At 41.8% G+C, this 25,159-nt stretch overlaps 1 protein-coding gene across 1 annotated transcript in view; it reads left to right on the top strand.

The window, feature by feature from the left end:
- The window catches only part of NUP214 (nucleoporin 214), a 129,275-nt gene extending 105,788 nt beyond the window's left edge, over nucleotides 1-23,487 (top strand). Inside the window, exons 31-36 of the mRNA XM_042781459.1 lie at nucleotides 4,541-4,697; nucleotides 13,620-13,772; nucleotides 17,925-18,096; nucleotides 21,811-21,950; nucleotides 22,864-22,888; nucleotides 23,454-23,487. Of these exons, the coding sequence (XP_042637393.1) occupies nucleotides 4,541-4,697; nucleotides 13,620-13,772; nucleotides 17,925-18,096; nucleotides 21,811-21,950; nucleotides 22,864-22,888; nucleotides 23,454-23,487 (681 nt within the window). The remainder of the gene's footprint in view (nucleotides 1-4,540; nucleotides 4,698-13,619; nucleotides 13,773-17,924; nucleotides 18,097-21,810; nucleotides 21,951-22,863; nucleotides 22,889-23,453) is intronic.
- The last annotated feature ends 1,672 nt before the right edge of the window (nucleotides 23,488-25,159 follow it).

Genomic DNA, 25,159 nt, shown 5'->3' with positions numbered 1-25,159 from the left:
AAGCCCAACAAATGACAATATGTAGAAGGAAATAGATCACAAGACCCATCATAGTGAAACTCTACAACAGCTAAGAAAAAAGTATTAAAAGCAGCCAGTGACACTTTCTTAAAAAGTTGAAAATAGAAATGCCATTTGATCCAGCAATCCCACTACTAGGAGTGTATCCTAAAGAGGAGAAATCCAGAACACAAATAGGTATATCCACACCCATGTTCATTGCCACACTATATACAATAGCAAAGAGGTGGAAGCAACCTAAGTGTCCAGATGGACATATACACGGTGGAATACTGTGCAGCATTTAAGAAATGAAGAACTCATGAATCACTTCATGATGTGGATGAACTTGAAGGACATTATGCTGAGTGAAATAAGTTAGTCACAGGACAAATATCATGAGTCCACTATTACAAAAAGTCGAAGAAAGCCCTCGAGACCAGTAGAACTAGATGTTGCCCAGCTACCAATGCTAGCCACTCAGGAAAGGATCAAATCTGGAGATCCTGGATAGAGTGGGAGGAAAAACGTGGAGCAAAATCCAAAAACTCAGTAATGACGAGAATTACTGGTTGAATGGAGTGTGGGGAGACCCCCCCAATACTATGGCCCTGGGATACATTCTGGGCCTGGAATAAAACTCACTCCCAGGGGCTGGCTTTTAGCCCAATAGTAAACAAGATGTACACATAGACCACTTAACCCAGGGTGACCCACATATTCTTTGGAAATGCATCCCTTGGAGCATTCGACCATTGGACACCAGAGGGGCAACATTCACATGGAGGAAATGCAGGACACACAGGAGTGCATAACTACAAGGGGCATGGGGCGGGGGTGGAGGGGTGGGGGGAGGTTACTGGGCAGGGAGGGGAGGAAACTGGGTTAGGGTTGGGGATGGTAAATGGGGAGTGAAACTAAATTAAATGTACACATAATGTTGAGTGTAAAACAGACTCTGCTCTGTAAACTTGCACCTGAAGCACAATTTTTAAAAATAAAAGACTTGAAAGATGGGGGAAAAAAAGTCAAGGAAAGGTTTACACACAGAAGGAAACCTTCTTTGTTGGTTACAAGGAACAGGAGGAGAGGGAAGGGAAAACTACTGACTAGTTAGATATGTTGATTTGGGTGAAGGGAAATGCAATACAACAAAAGTATGTGACCAGCACATTATCCCTAAGGAAAAGAAAGAGAGGTGCACAGGAGGTACAGACAACAAAAGTAAAACACCATACACAATACTGCATTATCAGTAATAACAGACATAAAATCTATGGGTGGATACATAGGTAGACTGGCAAGAATATGAGGTATGGGTAGGCAATCAGGAATGATACATGACCATATATAGGTTTGGCAGGTGATATTCCTACATACATATTTATATGTGCTATTAAAAAAAGTCCGTATACATTAATTATAGAGCTGTTTATTGTTATGTGCCGTCAAGTTGGCCCCAACTCATAGCGACCCCTCCTTGGGTTTCCGAGGCAGTATCACTACGGAAGTAGATTGCCCCATCTTCCTTCTGAGGAGTGGCTGGTGGGTTTGAACCACCAGCCTTCTGGTTAACAGTCAAGTGCCTTAGTCACTATGCTACCAGAGCTCCCAATTATAGAGCTAACAGGACAAAATTAGGATAACTTCTTAGCTATAGCCAAGCACCTTGAGGGAGTGAGTCACTGGGCCTACAGGCTCAGGACGCGGTTCATGGGAGACATCAAGATCAATTGGCACAACATAGTACACAAAAACATTGTTCTATTTCCTCCTCTGGTAAGTACCAACTGGGGTTGTAAAAGCTTATGAGCAGCCATCTAAGATGCAACTATTGGTCTCTCGTCTGGAGCAAAGAAGAATGAAGGAAATCAAAGACATATGCAGACAATTAGCTTAAGGTACTAATGGACCACAGCAAACTCAGCTTACATGACTGTGAGACCAGAAGAGCTAAACGGTGCCCATCACTTGGAAAATCAAAACCAAACTCACTGCCGTCAAGTTGGTTCTGACTCATAGCAACCCCCATTGGGTTTCCAAGGTGGTGAATCTTCACGGAAGTAGATTGCCCCATTTTCCTTCCATGGAGTGGCTGATGGGTTTGAACTGCTGCCCTTCTGGTTAGCAGTCAAATAAATGCCTTAGGGACTGTACCAGTAGAGCTCCTAACCACTTGGAAAGGGAACAAAATTGGAGATCCTGGATAGAATGGGAAAAGAAATGTGCAACAAAATTCAAAAAATAAAAAAAGACTAGGATTAGTGGTCAGAGAGATTGATGAAACCCCCGAGACTATGGCCCCAAGTCATCCTTCAGACCTGGAATTAGACTTACTCCCTTGGGTTAACTTCAATGTAAAAACAGGCAGACCTGTGAACTGAACAAATGTACCAGGGCTATGCACTCCTTAGAACAGTCAACCATGGGAGATCAGAAGGGCAGCATTTGCACGGGAGAAACCTAGGCAGGAAGGAGGTAGGAAGTATCTTGAAAAAGAGTCATGGTGATCTACTTCTGAAAAATCAGCCACTGAAAACCATATGGAGCACAGTTCTACTCTTTATTTATTTATTTTGTAATTTGGGTGAAAGTTTACAGAGCCAATTCAGTTCACATATACTTTGCTCATGACGTTGACTACAATTTACCACAATGCAACAGCTCCCCTCCCACTTCCTTCCCATAGTTACCTCTTACCTGTGTCCTCCCCTCCATGCACTCCTGCACCCTGAGCTGTCTCCCTATGCATAAACTGCCCTTCTGTTCTTCCAAGATTGTTCTCTCCAAGGAGTGTATCTACCTATTGTAAATGTTCAGGTCATATGCCTGTCTTTTGTTTGGCTGGAAGCCATAGGAGTGGGTTCAATTCCAAATCTGAAGGGCAGCTAGAGGCTGTAGTCTCAGTGGTTTCATAAGGCTCTACCAGACCAGCAAACCTGGTCCCTTTATCTTTCTTTTTTTTTTTTTTAAATAATTTTGAGTTTTCTTCCACATTGTTCTCCTACTCTACCCAGGGTCTCCTACACAGATCCCCCTCTGAGTGGTTGACCGTGGTAGCCGGGCACCATCTAGTTTTTCTGGTCTCATAGTCTTACAGGCAGAGGATCGCATGGTGTACCAGTCCCTTGGACTAATTGTTTCCATGTGTCTTTGGTTTTCTTCATTCTTCTTTGCTCTGGATGAGAAGAGACCCATCATTGCTTCTAGATGGCTGCTTCCAAGGTTTTAAGATCCCAGTCGCTGCCCACCAAAGTAGCATGTAGAACAATTTTTGTGTAATATGTTATGCCAGTTGAGCTTGGTATCCCCTGTGACTATAGTCCTGAGCCCACAGATCCAACTACGCACTCCCTCTGGGTAGCTGCCCACAAAATGACTACAACCTTGCCCCTTGTCAGCTCTTCTATATACCAGGAGTTCTTAAAGAACATACAAATACACTTGTAGAAACATTGTCTGCCAGCCCTATACATGGTCTTTGGCACACTCCCCCCTGCATGTACATACCTAATAGTTCAGCCTGTCCACCCATCTATCCACCTGTGTATCAATGTTTGTCTTCACTGACAATGCAGTACTATATGTGCAGAAGGGTTCATCTTTCTGAACAGCATCCATCTTTTGAGCACATAATTCTATTTCAGGCACTGTTTTATGCATTACCTTTTTCAGCTCATTCAGTTCACTTACCATTGCCAGGTACATAGTCTGTTAGCCCCATCTTGTAGAAGGGGAACTACTGTACAGCTCTGCCCCCCTTTGTAAGGTTCCTATGCTGAATAACCCACTTCTAAAAGCCCATCTTTTTCTATATTATCAGTCAAGGCAATATTACTCTTAACTATTAATGGCCTCTCAAAGTGAGCATTGGTCTTCCTTTAAAGAATCTGTTTCCAAACAGAAACATAATCTCTGATCCAGCTTTGAGTCAGGGTGTGTCCCTAAACCAGCAGCATCCTCTGAGCATAAGATTTGCAAATTTGGACAGAATTCAGCTACGGTCATCATTTCAACAATGCAACTAATTTAAGCAGATTTCTGCAGCACTGGGGAAGTCATTATGAAATAAAAGTGCACAAATTGAGAGAAAAGACAATGTAAATCACTTGTCATCAGTTGCTGATTAGTTCAGCCTAACGCTACAGGAATCAGAAGAAGGAGCACTCATAATAGCCTATACATGTTTTCAAACTTTTCATTTTGGGAAAATCTTGAAGATTGGCATTTTTGCCCCTGCCATCATGTCATGCAGAGATTGAAGGCAGCAGAGTAGATAAACAGTTGATATTCTTAGCTACCATAAATCATGTTTTCAGAGGACCATGAACACGGCTTGAGAACTTATTTGTAGAAAGTCTCTGTCCAGAGTCCAGCATTTTTTGTGGTTGTTAAAGCATCCGTACCAGAACTAATCAAAGTTCTCTTGCCTCTTCCATTTCTACCAGATGTGAGCACCAGGATCCTGCCCACGGATATGGCCTGCCATTTTACTGTGACCTCTCATCCTATCTTGCTTCCTGCCTCTTTTGTTTTTTAGCAGTCATCCTCTTCCAGTGGTAGCGTGTTTGGATCTGGAAACACTGGAAGAGGGGGAGGCTTCTTCAGTGGCCTGGGAGGGAAACCCAGCCAGGATGCAGCCAACAAAAACCCATTCAGCTCAGCCAGCGGGGGCTTTGGATCTACAGCCACCCCAAGTAAGTTGAGAAAGAGTTTTCCCTGCCCCTCTAATGCCATTGTCTTCTTCATGATGTATCGAAAGTTTCAGTAGCAAATACAGGAAAGACAGGTCTAGAATGCCCATTTAAAATGTTTATCCCAAAGCAGTGTGGTTTGTTTTTATTTTGAATTTTTAATGAGATGTCCTATGTAACTGTGAAAAGACATTAGAGCTTCTGGGAGAGGATCTGTATATTGGGCTACTCCCAAGGCCCACAGTGCTCAGTTCCTTGGGACTGAAATGATTTGAAGTGAATGCAGGCCAACAAGCATAAATAAGCAGCCACCAAACAAGCAAGGGATGCGTGGAGGAGGGGCCTCTGGATTTTCATCTGTGTGGTACTTCTCTTTGAATTTGCTTTAAAACTCAGTTGCTGTAGAGAAATGTCACCCACATGTTGAAGCCTTCATTATTTCTCATCTCTTACATTTTTGTTTTATTTTACTGTGATGCTTGGCTATGTTGGCACTTTCTTCTCCAGCTAATTTTTAATATTCTTTGTTAATCTGTTTATTCATGGTTGGAAATGAAAGGAATTTGATTGTTTGACTCTTTAAAAAAATATCCTGTTGCTGATGGAGGCTGAGTCGGGAAGTTTGGAACCCCTCATCTTCATCTTTGCTTTTCTCATTTAATGTGCAGAAACAAACAAACAAACAAACACCCAAGCCCATTGTTGCTGAGTCAGTTCTGACTCATAGTGACTTAGTAGAACAGAGTAGAGCTGTTGCATAAGGTTTCCAAGGCTGTAATCTTTATGGAAGCGCACTGCCACATCTTTCTCCCACAGAGCAGCTGATGCTTTCAAACCCCCAACCTTCCAGTTAGCAGTCAAGTGCTTCACCATTGTACCACCAAGCAAACAAAAACTCAGTGCCCTCGAATCAATTCCAACTCATAGCAGCCTCCATTAGGTTTTCAAGGCTGTAAATCTTTACAGAAGCAGACCACCAGGGCTCCTCATGTGCAACAGATCTTAATCATAAAGAATCAAGAGCTAATACCCTACAGACAACACAGATAGTTCCTTATTGTTAAGGCCCATATAGTCAAAAGCAAAACTTTCTATCCTGATTCTCCCTTCTGAATTTATAGATCAGAAACCAGTTGATTTGATATACTGTCTACTCTAGTAATATGTAAGGAAAGATTGCTTGTCAGGAGACACGTACCTCTTAACTCATGAAATTATATGATCAGAAATTTTTGTCATTCAGGTTTCAGTCTGCCAGGATAGATTTAGAATCCCAGAGTGAAAGGATCTTAGAAATTTCATCTAGTAGTTTTCAAAAACTACTTGCAAATGAACTGTTAAGTAGAATGCTGATATGCAAACAGGTAACAGTAGATTTTCTGCGTGGATAGTAAGCCCATCTTTTTCGCAGCTACCACTACAGAACCACAGGGCTCCATAGCACACACTTTGAAAAATGTGACTTTCATATAGCTGTCTCTCCATTTTCCAATAAGGAAACAACCCCAAACAATTAAGGGATTTTTTTTTTTTTTTTTTTTTTTTTTAAGTCACGAAACAAAATGGCAGAGGTAGAGCTTAACCCAGCTTTTGGCACAGAATAGACACTTGATAATTAACATCCTACTTAGAAATATGGATTTATCCTACAGGTTGTCATCTGTGAGTTTATGTTGCTATCCAGTTTTTCAAAAAGCAAGCATGTCGTATCCTTGTGAAAATTTATTTCCTTCTGGCTGATTCATATCCAGTACCAAAGCTCTTAACTGTTGGAAGAATTACCTTCTCTCAATGATAGGGTGGTGGTGGCTTATGTTGGCTTACAAGAACCAGCTTTAAACATCTTGCCCCAATGCTATGTTCAGTGACATCACAGTGGTAGCCTGACATCAGCCATGGTGATAGCATTTATAACCATGGAAACTGGCAAATGCTACACATTAGGGCTGCCTCCTTCCCCCTCTGTCCACCCTCCCAGCCTGTTGTTCAACATTTACTGGCACACCATTGCTTCAGTTCTTTAATTCTGATTTAAAACAAATATATATCTATTCTTGATACCAGATACCCACTGGCCATCACCTCCTGAATATTGGCTATTAAGTTGAACTGACAGTTTACATTTATGCTTGACAGAAGTTTAAGTGAATTTGAAAGAGCATAGGAAAGGCTTAACATTCCAGTTTTAAAAACTAAATGTATGATTTTTTTTTTTTTTTTTTTTTACTTTGTTGTTGAGAATGTACACAGCAGAATATGGGCCAACAGTTTCTACGTTCACAGTTCAGGGACATTATTACATTCTTCCAGTTGTGCACCATTCTTACCCTTCTTTTCTGAGTTGTTCCACCCCCATTAACATAAACTCACTACCCCCTAAGGTTCCTATCTAATTTTTCAAGTTGCCATTGTCACTTTAATCCTATATAGATAGTTTTTAAAAGAGCATAAAGTTCAAGGCAGACATTTTTTACTAGTTAAGCTAACTGTTGTTTGGCTTTAAGAAGATTTTAGGGAATGTTTTTGGTTGAAGGTTTGAAGATTATCTCAGGGAAATAGTTTAAGGGGTTCATCCAGCCCCATTGGTGCAATAAGAATTTGAACGTCTGTTCCGCATTTTCACCCCTTTGATCTGTATTCTTCTGTAGAATCTTTGATCAAAATGTTCAGTAATGGTAGCTAGGCACCATCCATTTTTTCTGGTATGGCAGAGGAGGCAGTTGTTCATGGAGACAATTAGCCACACATTCCATATCCTCCTCCTATTCCAGACTCTTCTTCTTCCTCTGTTGCTCTAGGCAGTTAGAGACCAATTATTGTGCTTGGGTGGCAGCCTGCAAGCTTTTAAGACCCCAGGAACTATGAAGTGAACTAGGAGTCAGAACAGAAGTGCTAAACACGTTATTAGGCCAATTAACTGGGATGTCTCATGAAACCATGACCCTAAACATGGAAACTAAGGAACCAAATCCCATGAGGGTTTGATTGTATATAAGCAATTTTAACAGCTACCCATTTTTTTCTTTTCTTTTTTTCTTGTCATTGTAAATATGTCTATCACACAACTTCAGGTTGCCAGTTCAGCCTTAATGTATGATTTGATAGTGAAATGGACAGTAGCCTCTTTAGCCCTGAGGTCCAAGTGCAAGATAAGAGGAAGGAGTAGTAAGGGAGAAAGGAGCTAGAAGTCATTTGGGGATAGGCAGTGTCTTTATGACAGTACAAATAATGCTTTCTGCAAAATCACCAGTGACAGCCTCTTTCTCTTTGGGTGACTCTGCAACATTTGACACTTTGGACTACCATTTTTTTTCCGGACTGTATTAATAGACTATCCTGGTTCTCTTCCTGCCTCTCAAACAATCCCTTCTCTGGTATTGGGTGATGTGCCCTCTTAGTTATCTGGATTATCACAGTAGTCTCCAAATTCCTCTCTCTGCCTCTAGTCTCTTCTACTATAGGCTGAAATCCATACCAAATCGAGTATCTCTGCTTTTATTTTGCCACTATCCTTACTTAAATCCCTCTGACAGCTCCTTATTGATTGTAGGATAGAGTCCAAATGAGTGCCTCAGACTGATACTCTGACTTGGACTCTGTTCCACAGCACATCACCTCTGCTTTGTCCAGTTTATCTGCTTGCTGACTATCTTTCTCTTGCTCTCTCTGTCTGCCTCTCTCACATATACCCTTCACTTTTCCCTGTTTAAGTGCCATAGTTCACACTGTGCCCTCTGCTCTACTCCTCTGAACTCCCATTCTTTTAAAGCTGAATCTAGGTCTATTCCTCTGTGCAAATTCTCCAAAGAGTTACTCAGGCCCGTAGTGATTGCTCCCTCCCTGGGAATCCTGCAACCTTTGTATTCCATTCCTTCATGTAACATCATGTGCAAGGAAACAAACCTTTATTGATCACCCATAGTGTACTAGGTGCTCAATATATGTAGTCTAATCACTTCTTACAACAGTATTTTTAGATGTAGCCATCCTTATTTTACAGATAAGAAAACAGTCTCAGGAAAGGGCTGTGGATATGCTAGGATTACTCAGCTGTTGAGTGGTAAAGCCACGTATGTCTCTGGAGCACTGGTTCACCACATAACTTCATGAGATCTTCCCCAGTCATGTGATGGCATGGGACTCTTCCCAGGTGTGCCTTGTTTGACAGCCTTTATGGATATTCTGTCCAACATCTAACATACTTCCTGGCACATAGATGCTTAGCACAAATTGAGTGAACCAACAGTTCCCTTTGGGACACTCACGCCACAGGCCTAATTCTTTCATTCTCATTTAGTCCTGAAGCTAGCTTCTTTAGCCATGAGACGTAACTAGTATTATGGCTATGACAAAAAATACAAGCTTAGGAACACTGATGCTTGGAGGTGGCTTATTCTGTGTATCCGGAAGCTCAGGCCATAAAGGTTTCTTTTCTCTGTCTTCCCCAGAGACTCTACCAAAAATAAACTATTAACCCCTAAGGTATTTTAAAACTCAACAGTGCTGTGAATTGTTATCCATAAGGACCCCATTACCTTTTGAGTCTTGTCCTGAAGACTCTGTTGAAAATCATTCTGTGTATCTTCTTTCTCTCTCTGTCTGTTCAAGGGCCCAAAAGACATAATTGAGTCAGATGATAAAGAAGCAATTTAATGGTAATCATTTGGACCCACAGGCCCCATCTATGACTGTTAAGAAAATGTCTTGGAAAGTATCCTGGAGAGGAGCTTATTGAGAATCCCCCTTTGACCTGGTCTTTATGATACTATGCAAACATCATATTTAATTCATATCAAATTTATATCAGATATAATTTGAGTCAGACCCTGATGTTGGGTTATGACCTTATTTTTGCCAGTTATCTGGCAAAAAAAAAGACCGAAGAAGATCCATGCTGTGTCAGCAGGGTGGAAACCCAGAGCAGATGCCAGTTTTACATGTACTTGTTACCCACAAAGTATCAGTCATCAAATGGCTCTGCAAAGACAAACTTTGTTTTCTTAGTAATTTATCCACAAGTGAACAACAGCCTTCTATAATGAAATACTGCTCAATGATGAAGATACCCTCTCCTTTCACGTATTTTCAAGAGCCAGAGACTGCTATTTTGGAACCATTAGGACAGAATTAAGAGATTTGTTGGTGACCATTAAGATGGAGAGAGGAGGATATCATTTTAGGCTACTTAATTTCAGAGCAAACTTAAATAAATGGGAAAACATTTTAATGTGCAGAGCTCCTTTTGAGACTGCAGATGACAGCTATTACCTTTGATGGTTTTATTCCTTGAACTTACTCTCCTGGCTCCCATCCAAACAATAGATGGCACATAGGGTAAACGTTTATATCAGGTAGATACACTCCTCAGAGTTTCATATCAGTCATGGGAGAACAGAAGGGAAGTGTTGTCACAGGGAGATAGCTCCAGGGTGGCAAGGGTAGGGGCAATGCAGGAATACATAGGAAAGCAGGACATAGGGAAGAGGTAAGTACAGGGAGGAAGTGGGAAGAGAGCTGTTACATTGTGGGGAATTGTACTCAATGTCATGAAAAAACTGCTGTGTGGAAAATGAATTTGCTCTGTAAACGTTGACCCAAACCACAATATAAATTTTTAAAATAAAGAGGTTTAATTCTTGGGGTTTTGCCAAGTGAAAAGGATTTAATTTTCTCTTGCTGACCTGCTCTGTGTTTCGTTTTATTATATTGAACATGACTGGGATATGGAAAGAAGGGTTAAAGGAGAACAAAGAAGAAAAGTACTGTTTTCTGAGAGTCCGCCATATGCCAGACTAGGTGCTCTACCTACGTTATCCCATTTAATCCTCACACCCATAGTCAGAATTAATGTCTGCATTTTCTATATGAGGAAACCAGAACTTAGGAAGGTTAAGTCTTTGCCCAAGGTCACATAGATATTAGGTATTCTGACCCAGGTCTGATGGCAGAACTTCTGCTTATTCCACTATAATGTGCTATGAAGTTCTTGAAAACAGATGCTCTTCAAAAGATCAGAAGGTCAGAAGTCTTCTAAATGTTCTCTAATTTTTCAGGAATTTAAGTCTCCCAGCATCTTCCAATAAAATCATTTAGCCTCTGATTTTGTGTGGTTGTACTGAATTTCTCCAAAAGGAGATACAGCCTAATTTTGCACTTGAGTTTGTTTCTTCTTAAGAATTTTGTATTACTAGTACCAAGAAAGTCAGAAAATTGCAATCTTATGTTCTTGAATGTGCCAGGTAAAAGAAATGGCTGACCATGACCATGTTAGGGTTGGAAGACAATGTTTCTGCAAATGTGTTTGTATGTTCTATAAGAATTCCCAGGTATATAATAGAGCTGACAAGGGAAAAGGTTTTAGTCACTTCTTGGCCACAGCCAGCTATGTAGAGGGAGCAAGTGGTTGGACCTGTGGACTCAGGACCATAGTCACAGAGGGCATCAAGCTCAATTGGCATAACATACTACACAAAAACATTGTTCCACATCCTACTTTGGCAAGTAGCAACTGGGATCTTAAAAGCTTGCATGCAGCCATCTAGACGATGGGTCTCTCCTAATCCAGAGCAAAGAACAGTGAAGAAAACCAAAGAACCATGGAAACAGTTAGTCCAAGGGACTGGTACATCATGCGATCCTCAGCCTACATGACTATGAGACCAGAAGAACTAGATGGTGCCCAGCTACCACTGTCAGCCACTCAGAGAGGGATCTCTATAGGAAATCTGGGATAGAATGGGAGAACAATGTGGAATAAAACTCAAAATCATTTGAAAAATAGGGAGGGGGGGGCCAGGTTTGCTAGTCTGACGGAGCCTGATGGAACCACTGAGACTATGGCCCCTAGCTGCCCTTCAGGTCTAGAATTGAACTCACTACTATGGCTTCCAGCCAAACAAAAGACAAGCATATGAACTGAACATTTACAATAGGTAGATACACACCTGGGAGAAATCAATCGTGGGAGAATAGAAGGGCTGTGTATGCACAGGGAGATGGCTCAGGAGGGAAGGAGACAGGGAAGAGAAGATAAGTATGGGGAGGAAATGGGAGGAGAGCTGTTGCATTGTGGGGAATTGCAGTCAATGTCATGAGACACAGTATATGTGAGCTGCTGTATGGAAAGTGAATTTGCTCTGTAAACTTTCACCCAAATCACAATAAAAATTAAAACTAAAAAAAGGAATGGCTGAGAAGCCTTGTTCTCTGTCCCTAATATCAAGTATATTGGCGCTGACAAATCATATGTAACCCTCCATATTTGCTCATTAGAAGAAGCATCAGACTGCTCAAGAAAACATCTTGTAGATACATTGGGGATAAATTATCATGATACTGTATTAGGAGAGTGATAAAAAGGAATTTTTTAACCAATCCAGCTGTTACTGCCTGATACAATGGGTATATAGGTCCTTAGCTCCCAAATTGCCAGCAGCAGTTTCACAGAAGAGGGTCCCCAAGATTCTGATACTTTGTTATTGGTGCCTAAAAATTTGAGATGGTAAAGTCCTAAGATAGATTGCATACTTCTGGATTGTAGATAGAGAGCATTATAACTGGAAGTATTAAAAATGTTTCATCTCAAACTGGGTAGGATTGGAGTAAAACAAGATGAGAAATCTTGGAACTGGCAGGTTAGTGATGCACCACCTCTTCAAGCAGCTTAGATGTTGAGAATCACTTTCCCTTCCTGTCACCTTCACTGTCTGATTGGCTGGGGGAAAGACTGGTCTTGCACAATGTTTATCCATCTCTGTCAATGATATACAGTGTGAAGTCTTCATTACACATCTAGAGATGACCCAAAGCGTATCATTTCGGCACCCTATTTATGCCTGTGTCTTAGGGCATCCTTCCGTTTTGGGTTAGTTTTTCTCTGCTTTATTGTGGAGGCAAATTAATTTTAATAAAAAATCATCAAAATATAGTGGGAAAGCATGAGTTATCCACCCTATATCCCCAAAAAAGAAGTAGGGATAAAAAGGAAGTTTAAAGAGAATTCCTGAAGCAGACTATGCTGTTTGTATTGAGTGATTGCTTCCATTCTGCTTCTGTGTAGATGACTTTGGCTATTTATATATTGCCTGGCAGGTTTGCTTTTCTTGTAACAGACAAAACACTTTTCATTCATGTTGGGTTTCAGTACTTAGTTTCCCTTTTTTCCTTTAATTCTTGGAGCAGATTCATTGAGTGGTTGAAGGAGTGACCTAATGGATAGGCATGTAGAAGGTCAAGAGAGTCATTGAACCTCTTACAAAGAACTCACATTGGAAGACTTGCTGGCCTGGTTTAATCCTTCTAGTTCCCATTTGATCAGAAGTAGGAGCAGCCTGATGTTTCTTGTTCGCCTACCATCCTCTGAGCAGATCGGACAGCAGCATGGATGACAGATTTAACTGCAAATGCTTGAAGTTACTGTGCTTGGTTTGGGTTTGCCCTCACTTTATTTTCCCTAGTTTAACAAAAATTAAAGTTGGTCTTCATGTGAGGAAACAATGAAAGCAAGCCCTCTTCCTCCAAAGAAACTGGTCTCGTGAGAAGCTCAGATAGGGGTCCTTTGGTTACTGGATAGGCCTGGTGTCATGGTGGGCACACAGATGAGTTTCTGAAAAGGAGATTCTTTAGTGCATTTATGGGCCTGCTTTTAATGTCTTGTGCTGCCCCTTTATTGTGTATCTACAGAATCATGTCAGGAAGTCCTGAGCCTGGGTGTCAAAATGATTTAAAACTTGTAATCAAGATGCATGAAAGTCAGAGAGGTATCTGTTTCTCCAGAGCACAGCTCCCTTGGATCCTAGACTTCTTTATCACTCCTTTCTCTCCAAACACTCAACTGAGGGTTTAATTTTTTCTCTTTTTTTGAGAAGTAGATATGGACATTTCTCTCCCTCGGCTCTCCCTCACACAAGTTCTTCATCTCCCCAGATACCTCTAACCTATTCGGAAACAGTGGGGCCAAGACATTTGGTGGATTTGCCAGTTCATCATTTGGAGATCAGAAACCGGCTGGCACTTTTAGCTCCGGAGGAGGAAGTGTTGCATCCCAAGGCTTTGGGTTTTCTACTCCAAATAAAACAGGTACTCTAACACATTTATTATGGTTACTTTGATATTTATATGTTCATAGATACTTGCAAGGTGCTATCTCTAGGTTGGTTGTATCAAGAGAGTAGGACTGTAGTATTGATTAAGTCACTTTTGCCCCTAATTTATTTTTTTATTTACTGAGCATCTACATGTTCCTAACACTGCTCAGACCTTCCTGAGACATGTCAAAAAGCATAGAATGCATGTAATGCAACCCATAAAGAGAACTTAGAGTCTTAGGGAAGAAAACATTGTAAATATTTAACAGTTACAGAATAACCAAAGTAAGGGAACATCTTAAGAACTTGATAACTAAAATATAAATAAGAAAGCGTTCTGAGTCACAGAATTGCTTTAGAGGCCCATTGCCTGTGATGGTCAAGACAGAGGGTGTTTAATTTCTTAAGTCTATATAATTTTCTCTTTCCCAAATCAGGTTTGTATTTGTTTTTGTTTTTTACTTTTAATTGAAGTATAATATATTTATGCATTGGCTATACATGTATGTATATAATATCCATATGTAAGTGTACAGTTCAATTAATTTTCACACTTAGAACACACCATGTAACCAAGAAAAGAGAATATAACTATCACTCCATTTTATCCCAGCATTACTTTTAAGGCAAAAATTTATAAACTATGATTTTTTATAGTATGTATTACATTTATAATTTAAGCTCTTTTGAAGAACAATGTCTGTTTAGATAAGAAAACATGTACTTTATTTCTGTCAGCTGCCTTTCTATCCTGTTTCTGTCTCTGAGATCTAAAGAGGATCTGTATTCCTAATCCTGTTGCACAGAAAAGTATGTGTAAAGGTTTTGTTTCACAGGCAGGAGGGAGGGGAAGGATGTTTGCTGAGAAAATAACTCTTTAAAACAAAATACCCACCTATCAGTGGGCAGGATACTTCTCTTTCATAATTTCAAAGTATCCTTATGAGATGCTTTGAAATTATGCTAACTCCAGAGACGGATCCTGCCAGAAGCATAGATGGCTCTGACTTAGTAGTGAGACCATCCACAATTCGTGCCTGGAATAATCACATTTTAGAACCTGCTTTGGTTTCCAAGTGTACTGTGAACCTTAATTCAGACCTGCCACTTGAGTAGGTCAGTCTTTGGTTATCAGTTTTTGATACTCTTCTCTTCGAATTTAAAACGGACTAGAAATGGGCATTGCAGCTTAGTTTATTTTGGCTACCTTTCTGCCCCAGTGAATGATTTAAAAAGATGGTAGGACTACAAAGCTTTGGCCCTAGTTAACAAGGCAAATTTTAACACGTGATTGTGAATTTTTAGTTCATTAATCATCAGCATTTTTTTTACGTAATTTGATAATGTTTTCTTTGACTCTTGTATTTTTATTATAGCACCTATCCTGCAATCTAGTCCAAATTTATTTGAGAATCAGACCTACCTTTTAGAATATCTTATTCGATTATCGACATGAAACCACCTAGATTGAGGACCCTAGTAGAGAAAGCATCTTTGAAATACATGAGTGAACTAGTAACCCAAAATGTGCAAGTGAGGGTGAGAGAAAGACCACTGGGACTTGTGTTTCAAGACCATTCCCATTTGTATCTGTTGGAGAATTTGTATTGGTGTCCCAAAGAGCCCCTTCTACTGAAAGAAATACCTCAAAGTAAGGAAAGTCTGCTTTAAATAAAGGAGTTAACTTTGCAAAGGCAGTACAAATGCTTCAGGCATCAGGATTGTCACCTCTTGCTTTAAGAGTGATTTTAGGTTGATAGTTTGGATGGGTCTTTGAAAAATGCCAAAAATATCCATCTTCCCTTCAGTAAAATGGATTAGAAAATAATACTGATGGGAGATTTTTGAGGAAAGGAAAGAAGAGGAGCTAGGCTGAAAATGGCATCGCTGTGCTCCCTGGGCCAGTGGGTTTACCCTACTGCCCTGCTGGGGAGCTATTAGTATGACATAGATTTAGTGGAAGTGATGGATTTAGTGGTGTGATGCATAGTGATTAGGTGATAGAAGGGCTTTGGAGTTAACTCAGACTTTACACCAGGCCCAGCTCTGTCACCTACGCTGGTTAAATTTGGCCAGGTGGCATTCTCCCAGCCTCAGTTTGCTCATTCTCTGAAGTAGGGATTAAAGTGAACTAAGCGCCTGATACAGCAGACCCTTGGTAAATTAGCAACTTCATTATTGTCAACTGTTATTATTAGATTTCTGTTTCTTCTGGAGAAGAAAAGCATGAAAATGTGACATCTAATAAAATCTAATCCCTCTTAGCATCAGGAGTAAGTTGCCTAACTCCAAAAATAAGACCAGAGTGACCATTCACTTCCGATTTAATTTGGCTATGCCCCAGGTGTGTTGTTGCTTTGGGGCATTTTCTGTGTGTGCATCGTATTAATCTCCTTTCCTCTGCTGTCCAGTTGACTTTCTGTATCATTTTGACTTCTCATTTTTCACTCACCTTCCACCCAGAAGTCTAAACAATATCGAGTGCAAGCTACTAGATAAAGCCCTGGGTGTTTAGGAAGAAAGTGTAACTAGATCTATGGCAGTCTTAAATAATTCAACTGCAAGGGTTTTTTAGCACTTTTTTTTTTTTTCCCAGTCTGTTGTATTTGTAACCCAATGGTTTCCATTAGCATGGCTTGGAATTTCACTCAAGGTTTTAAAAGGAAGAATGCTAACGCAAACATGAGCCTTAGCAAAAAGTATTTTCTCAGTTGTGCAACCACTTAATAGTAAATAAGCAGATAATTGGATCACAATATAGTGACTAACTTAATAAAGCATTCAGCTGATAGCTTTTCATATACAGTATTTGACCTTTCCTGATTCAAAAAGCAGATGCTTGTGGTGTGATTATGCTTATAATAAAATAGCCTGATTCATCCCACTAACACTTAGATTTACCTTCTTGACAGGGATTAGTCATCTACTTGATTATCGCTAGGCCATCATTACTCCCTTTAGCATGTACTCATTTTAAAGAGTACTCTACTTCCCATAGAGATGGTTGGTCCCCTTTAGAGCACATTTCTTGTACCATTTCATTCTGTTCAGTGAACTCAGTGAGTGAGAATAGGCATTGAGTGCCTATTCTGATACTTTAGAATGACTTAAGCAGTGGTATCTCAGAAGAGTGGAAGGAATGGCTAAGAGAGGGACATTCATCTTCTCACCTGGGCGTTTCCACCAACCAGAGGAGGCTGCTGCCCTGCACACAGAGCACAGATCTCTTCTGTGTGATCACCTGCTCCGTTGTGCTCCGGCCAACCTGGTATCCAAGTAAGCACCAGTGTTGGGAGCTTGCAACAAAAGGCTCAGATTCTGGCTGCGGTTCTCGCCATTGCTGTTACTATTTTTTATAGCAGTCTTTCTCCAAAGAAGAAATTCAGTGTGGGGTGTTTTTTTGAGTAGTAGTTCCTGACTGCAGAAAGAAAAGTTTTGTTTTGTTTTTAAGTGGTTTTTTTTTTGTACAAAGAGAAAGAAAGACTGGAGAGAGATGTGAGAGTCATTCGACTTTAAATAAATAAAAAGCACCTGGCTGAGAGCCACTGCCATGCATCTCTTCATTTCTGCTGTAACCTGAGTCACAGATTCTCCTGGAGAGGGGTGGGTTTCTATGAACTACAACTCTTGCCTATATATGTTGATAAGTAATAAAATCTTTTGACAACTGGTCAGGGATTGGTTCTTAAGAATGATTTTTTTCAATGAGGAATCTCAAAACTACTCAGAGGAGCTGAGATGGAACTGAAATGTACCAGGTTGGTTCTTGGTGGTGATCTGATTTCCCAAGACTCTTCAAGCTAGTGACACCCACCTTGCCTCCAGAGGGGATTGGGGATCCCTCGACAAACCCTGGGTCATGCTAGATACTTAGGATTTCCAAGGAACTCTCCAGAATGGACTCTAGACCCCTCTCAGAATTGGAGGGGGTGGTTTGGTCTTCTGTGTTTTAGGGTTTTATTGTTATTTTGCAGATAGAAGGGTGTTGCCTTTTCTTACAGTTGTTTGTATTTGAATTTCTAACTTCGTATTTTCCCTTTGTTTCTTCCTCTTTTGATTTGGTTTCTCATCATTCAATGTCTTCTCTTCCTGTCTCCTTGTTTCTTTCTCCCCATTTCTGTTTGTTTGCCTCTGTTTTGCTCAGGTGGCTTCGGTGCTGCTCCAGTGTTTGGCAGCCCTCCTACTTTTGGGGGATCCCCTGGGTTTGGAGGGGTGCCAGCATTCGGTTCAGCCCCAGCCTTTACAAGCCCTCTGGGCTCGACGGGAGGCAAAGTGTTCGGAGAGGGTACTGCGGCTGCCAGCGCAGGAGGATTCGGGTAAGCCCCCTGGGAGAGGACCTGGGGATACCACCCAGCTCATGCCAGCCCAAAGAGCTGGGGCCTGCTGCCCTTGTTTTGAAAAGAAAATTCTTACATTTTTCCAACTCCTGACTGTGAGCTGAATGCCCAGCCCTCTAAATCAGTGAACAAGTTGCTCCAGGATTCCTGATCTTCTCATTTGTCAAGCCAGGCTTTATTGAATGTGTTGATGGCATCAGCAGTATTGCTGTGCCCTGACGTGTAGAATACTCGTTGTCAGAACCCCGTTCTCCTGGTGAGGCTGGTTAAAAGAAGATAATGAATCTTGTCTTGGCTACTTTAGAAGGTGCCCTGGTAGTGCAGTTATTAAAGCACTCTGCTGTTAACCAACAGGTCAGCAATTTGAACCCACCAGCCACTCCATGGGAGAAAGATGTGGCAGTCTACTTCCATAAAGATTTACAGCTTCGGAAACCCTGTAGGGCAGTTTTACTCTGTTCTGTAGGGTCGCTATGGGTTGAAATCGAAGCAGCGGCAGTGGGTTTGATTTGGTTTGGTTTGGTTGGCTGCTTTATAGCCAGGATTGTCCTTATGTGGTCAGTTCTGTCATGAATTCTGAGTGAATAGTTTTCACCAGATTCTTTCCTCTTAGGATTGTTCTACATTAGACCCATTGTCCTTGAGCAAACAACTCATTGTGTCCCTGCTCTACTCCAACCCCAAAAGTGGGCATTCAGTTTCACAGTCCTGCGAGCCAGCTTCCTGAGTAGGCACTAGCCCAGCACCCTCACACATTGAAAAGTTCTGATGGTTGCTCGACTCTCACAGCTGTTCTTATGTCCTGCGCACATCCTTAGTTGAAGATGCCATAGCAGAGATTTGCTTTTAAGGGTCTCAGAAATTCAGGCTGGTTGCCAAAACCCAACCCCAAGGAGAATATCACCTTTTACCACACCACAAGTCCAAATAAAATACATGTGGTGATGGCTACAAATAGCTTCTCATTCTAGGGAGTTATTAATGCCCAAAAGTGACTCTAATATGCCTCTTGCCCTTGGGACCAGGCTCACAAAGGGCAAAGCTAAAGAGTTGGGGGCCAGGGATGGTTTTGTGTGAGGGAATTGTAAAGGAACTTGGGATGAGTTTGGCAAATGATAGCATCTCTATCTTGAAAATAAGCTGCAGCATGTTCTGTAGCTATCCAAGGGCGGGGCTGCCTCCATCCTCACTCAGCCAAGGGGGCCATGAGAAAACCCTGAAGTGGACTCAGGATAGAAGTCACCTAAACCTAAATGTTTACATTAGGAGCAGAAGTTGCCATAGCCCTGAAACTTTCTTACCTCTTCTCTTGTGTGCTCAGAAGCTATAAATCAAATGAAAAAATAAAGGTAGTTTGACCACAAATTTCCATGTCACTTAATGAACCCATTTCTTTTGAACTGGGTTCTTTGGCCACAGCAAGGTAAGATACGTGGAGCGGTTGAGCCTCTTCCCCTTCCCTTCTATTGACTCGTTTATAGCTCTCTTTCGCATAAGAGGAAAAAGCATAGTTAATCCAATGGCATTTTGTGTCAAAAGGCAGGTTAGTCCCAATCACGTTTTATTTAACTTTTCATTTATTTAAATTGAGATATAATTCACATGCTGTAAAATCCATTCTTTTAAAATGTACAATTCAGTGGTTTTACTGTATTCACAGAACTGTGCAGCCATCACCACTGTCTAATTCCAGAATGTTTTCAACACCCTAATTGGGCAGTCTACTTCTGTAGTGATACTGCCTCAGAAACCCAAGGAAGGGTTGCTATGAGTCAGATCTGACTCGACGGCAGTGAGTTAAAAACTCTGTACCTGTTAGCAGCCAGTCCTCATTCTCCCCTACCCACAGCCCTGGCCACCACTAATGCCCTCACATTTTACTCACACCCTTTATCACCAGTTACTAACTGGAAGGTTGGCACTTCAGATCCGCCTAGCTCCTCTTTAGGAGCAAGATCTGGCAGTCTGCTTCTGTAAAGATCACCAAAATCCAAACCTCTTGCCATTGAGTTGATGTGACTCATAGGGACCATATAGAGCAGAACCTCCCCATAGGGCTTCCATGACTATGATCTTTACAGGCACAGACTGCCACACCTTTCTCCTGCTGAGCGGCTGCTGGTTTTGAATAAATAATTAAAATTCAAACTGCTGACCTTTTGGTCACTTAGCCACTGAGCCACCAGGGCTCACTTCCGTAAACAAAAGATTACAGCCAAGAAAACTGTGTCACGTGGGGTTGCCGTGAGTGAGAGAATTGACTTGATGACCCCCGCCAGCAGTCTCCGTGGTGCCGGTACAGAATGCTTTGAAAGTGTCAGGGAAAAGGAGCGAATTCATATATGCATGTAAAGACTTAGGGGTCTTTTAAGTTTCCCCACAGAAAACCCCAATCGTTAAAGTTGGGGAAAGCTTTTAAAGGAGACTTAGGAGTGGACGTCAGCTGGTGTTCTTGGCAGGTTTTGATGGACGCTGATTTCTACAGTGACTGCCTAGCACCTAGTACCACACAGTTGGTGAAGGTTTTCAGTTGACTGAATCTTGAGTTTTTAATTATTCAAAACCAATTATTTTCTTTATTAGTAGAAAAGTAGGAACTCTGGTGGTATGGTGTATAAGGCACTTGGCTACTAACCAGAAGGTCAGCGATTCAAACCCACCGGCTGCTCTGCAGAAGGAAGATGGGGCGTTCTACTTCTGTAAAGATTTACAGCCTTGGGAACCTAATAGGGGTCGCTGTGAGTTGGAGTTGAGTGGATGGCAGTGAGTTTGGTTTTGATTTGGTAGTAGAAAAGTACCATCTTCTGCCTTGGAAAGGCTCCTCCCGTAGGACTCCTGCCTGACTAGCTGGTTAGTTCCATTTTGTAGAACAGGATTAACAAGCACCTGTTTTGGTATTCAGTATCCAGAAGAGCTAGTTGCCATGAGACTGTTCCTGTCCCTGGCAGCCATCTGACAGTCCATGCTGTTGTTTAGGAGAGAGGGACCCGAGGCAGGAGTAGGAATAGAACAGGCCATCACTGGGGAAAAATGCAGGAAGTACAGGCATATGGTGGACTTTGCATGGAAAAGACACTTTACCTTATCCAGAGAAGTTGTTATTACTGTTGTTGTTATGTGCCGTCAAGTCGGACCCAGCTCATAGTGACCCAAGGCAGTATCACTACAAAAGTAGATTGCCCAACCTTCCTTCTGAGGAGTGGCTGGTGGGTTAGAACCACCAGCCTTCTTTCTGGTAAGCAGTCAAAGTGCCTTAGGCACTACACTACCAGAGCTCCTATCCAGAGAAGAGTGGAAGGTAAATAAATGAGGAAGGGGGACAGAATTACAGATAAATGTGAAATTAAAATGATGGGATAAAATTAAAGAATGGTTGGCAATAGGAAGAGCAAGAAATGTGCTGCTTACTTTCCAAATGACCTGGAATTTCCAGATGACCTGGATGAAAACTAAAACATTGGACAGGTTGAGTTTCATCTTGTGTTCCTGTTTCTTTCTTCCCAAAGCTGAGTACAGTTTTGCTTGGTGCTGTATAGTCTCTTCTTTCTGAAAGGCTGCCTGTTTGAATCTCAAGTAAGTCATTTTGAATCATGTGTCATGCCACCTGAGTTAGGACAGTAGACTGAGGTGTTCTGGTGGCCCAGTGACTGTGTAGCCATCCTAACCCGAATCTCATTTCTTATTGGAACCCAGGTTTGGGAGCAGCAGCAACACCACGTCTTTTGGCACCCTTGCAAGTCAAAATGCTCCAACCTTTGGATCACTGTCTCAACAGACTTCTGGTTTTGGGACACAGAGCAGTGGATTCTCTGGTTTTGGATCCAGCGGAGGAGGTAGGCAACCATTCTTCCCTCGCAAGCACTGCTTGCCTTTTCTCTCTTATGTTGAACACTCAAAGGGGAAGGCATTTTCCTCCAAAGAAATGAATATTTTTCACCTGGATATTTAGTATTTTTAAAGTTGAGAGTCATTTTTAAATGACATGTTCTTTTTAGGTTTTAATTAGACTTGTAACACTGTACCATTTGCTACCAAATAAAGAAATTGACTGACTTGATTTTCTCTCAAGATTTGAGAACTAAATAATACAGTCTTACTAAACTGTGGTTTAAAAATCCAAGCCAGCAGACTCACAAAATGGATGTAGAAACTTCACAAGATGCCTTGAATTTGTTCACTCCGTTTCTTCAGATAGCAGAATTATCTGTCTTCTGTTGTTATCACTTAACAAACTTTTGAGACACAAGGTGAGGCATCATTATTTTACATATGAAGAAACAAAAGCTCCAAGAGGTTAAGCAGTTTGCCAAAGAGTTGTACAAATAGCAGCAGACTCAAACTTAGAGCCCAAGTGTCTTGCGTCTCAAGAAGAAAAGGAAGCGAATAGATGGAAAAAAATAGAAAAAACAACAGGTTTTCCTACTGAAATAGATCTCTGTGGTTCAGTGCAGCTTCATGAGAGAGACTGTACTAGACAGCTTCTGCTACAACCGGGGAGGGGTAGGGAAAAACCCCTAAAATACTGAAACAACACTGAGACATTGAAAGATTTCCCTGCTTTTCCCTAATGGATCTGATCACCTCTGGAGGGACTAGAGCCCCTTCTGCAGAGCCCTTCCTGCCCATCCAGCAGATGGGGGCGGGGCTTTCCATAGGAGATAAGAGAGGGAGGAACTTGGCCTAAATCCACATTTGTCTTTCAGCAGTATGTATTTTTTAACAGTGTACTTTTCATCTATTTTTCAGGATTCAGCTTTGGATCATCTAACTCGTAAGTATCTATCCCCAGCTTTGAGTCAGATTTTCATTAAAAGCATTAGATAAGGATGCAGGAGTGGGTGGTATGTGAAAAGAAAACTATTGAAATACTGATTCTTGTTAGATTTGTGCGTTTCATATCCATTTTTCTACCATTTCAAAAGCTTGTCTTGAAAGTATGAAATTTCATTGGCAGTGTTCAAGTTTTGACCTCCATGATTGTGGACTTGCTAATCTCTAAAGACATAAGGCAGGAGATGCCAGCCCTGGCCTTCTCAAGGACAGTAGATAAACGAGAGAGAAGAATGTGCCTTCCGCAGAGCAAGGAACTGGAAGGCAGGACCTGAGGGATGCTTCTCCCTCTTTCCCTGTTAGCACCTCAGAAGCTTTCTGCTGACCACTGGGCTCTAGGCCATTTCCAAACCTATTTTTTGATCCTCCCACAATATTTCTGTGTAGAATTGTGGCAGCATCAAAAACTCAACTTTGAACACAAGTCAGTTGGGTAAGCACCAGAGCCCTTCTGCAGTGAGAAACCATCACTGATTTCCCCACTGTCTCCTGGTGCTTCCTTGCAGGTCTGTCCAAGGCTTTGGTGGATGGAGAAGTTGAGTGGGTATCCTCATCCTTTTCAGTTCCTGTCACTGACTGGCTGCATTCTCAGATCCTCCCCACAGAGCAATCCTGAAGCCGGCATCTGAAGTGGACCTTCTCCATTGAAACACACACACACACACGCCCGGAAAGAAACAATAGAAACCAAAACATCTCAGATACTTGATTGCTTGTCTGTTTTGTTTTTATTTGTTTTGGGGTTTTCTTTCTTTCCTACTGTTAAACTATTCTTACCTGTTTTGGTACAGGATTTGTATGTGGGTTCTTTCAGGTTACAGCCAAGGAGAAAAGTTTTCTCATTTCTGTGGCTCTGAGAAACCTACACAGCATTCTGTCAGCCTGCAACGTATATCCTCAAGGATGGCATCAAAAGTAACCAGCATAGGAGGTTCACAACGAAAGGATTAGGCAGGGGCTTCTCCCAGGGAATCTCCCCTTGACCACGCGCATACCTCGAACCCGATGGAGGGGAGTCGAATGCTGGAGGGCTGCCTTCCTGCGGCCACAGCTTGGCATCTTCTCAGCATGTTCTTTATGTTCTTGTGTATTCAGACTCTCAGTGTGCTGGTTCTTTGACTGGGTGGAGGCATCAGAACTCATGTAACAGCAGCTATCAGTGGAGTTTGTGAGGTGGTCGCTATGAGTCGGGGCCGACTTGACGGCACATAACAACAACAACAACAACAACAACAATAGCACCATTAAGTATAGTTAGCTGTGAGGCAAGCACAGAAAATAGACCAATGTGAAGATTTCCACCTCCTTTCCTTGAAGAGAGTCTTCAGCTGAGTAGTGGTGAACGGGCATGCTGCCTTTGAATGCCCTCAAATCAACCTTCATTTGGCCCTTAGGTACTGTGTGTCTCACAGCTAATTTCTTCTGCCCTGGAGAGGAGGTGGGCAGTTGATGGAGAAAGCAGCCTTTATCTCCACGCTGTGACAGTGACATTGGTAACCACACCTAGCACTCTCAACCACAGTGCACATAACCCTTAGGAGGAGCCTCAGGAGTTGTGAAGGCACTGCCATCTCGGATACCAGCAGCCAGGCAGTGCTGGGTCCTCACACGGCCAGGAGAGCAGAATTTCTGTTTTCTGAAAGTGCTTATTTCTCTAAAATGCTGTCTCTTTCAGGCCTCAGCATATTTATTTTCTTAGACCTATGATATCTTAGAGAGTTTCTGACAAACAGGGCTGCCCTTCCTCAAAAAGAGAGGTAAGAATTTCTTATCTTTCAGGCCCAGAGTATGACACTGCTTTGGGTGGGGTCACTTGCAGGGGAGGGTTGAAAAGGGGACAGTTTTACATATTGGAAAGTTGTATTTTAAAATGTTTTAATAAAAAAGGTTTACACGTGATACTAATTTGTCATGTTACAACCATCTAACCTTCTTAGTCCTGCTGGCTTGCTTCGGGGTGGCAGACCAGCATGGAATTTCCCCTGAGCCACAGCCCCACCTGGGGGGACCCTCATTCTGGCTGGGCTTCAGACTCAACTGGAGACCCTTTTGTAAGTGCAGATTCACAGACCTCAAGCTGTTGTTGTTGTTGTTAAGTGCCGTCGAGTCGTATCCGACTCATAGTGACCCCATGCACAGCAGAACGAAACACTGCCCGATCCCACACCAGCCCCACAATCCCTGCTATACTTGATCCCATCATCGCAGCCAC

Source organism: Orycteropus afer, unplaced genomic scaffold (genome assembly GCF_000298275.1).
Source record: "Orycteropus afer afer isolate SDZICR_OR568_19922 unplaced genomic scaffold, OryAfe1.0 scaffold00123, whole genome shotgun sequence".
NCBI classification, from domain to species: domain Eukaryota; kingdom Metazoa; phylum Chordata; class Mammalia; order Tubulidentata; family Orycteropodidae; genus Orycteropus; species Orycteropus afer.
The sequence above is the reverse complement of the archived record's forward strand: the minus strand, read 5'-3'. Positions and strand labels throughout refer to the sequence as shown.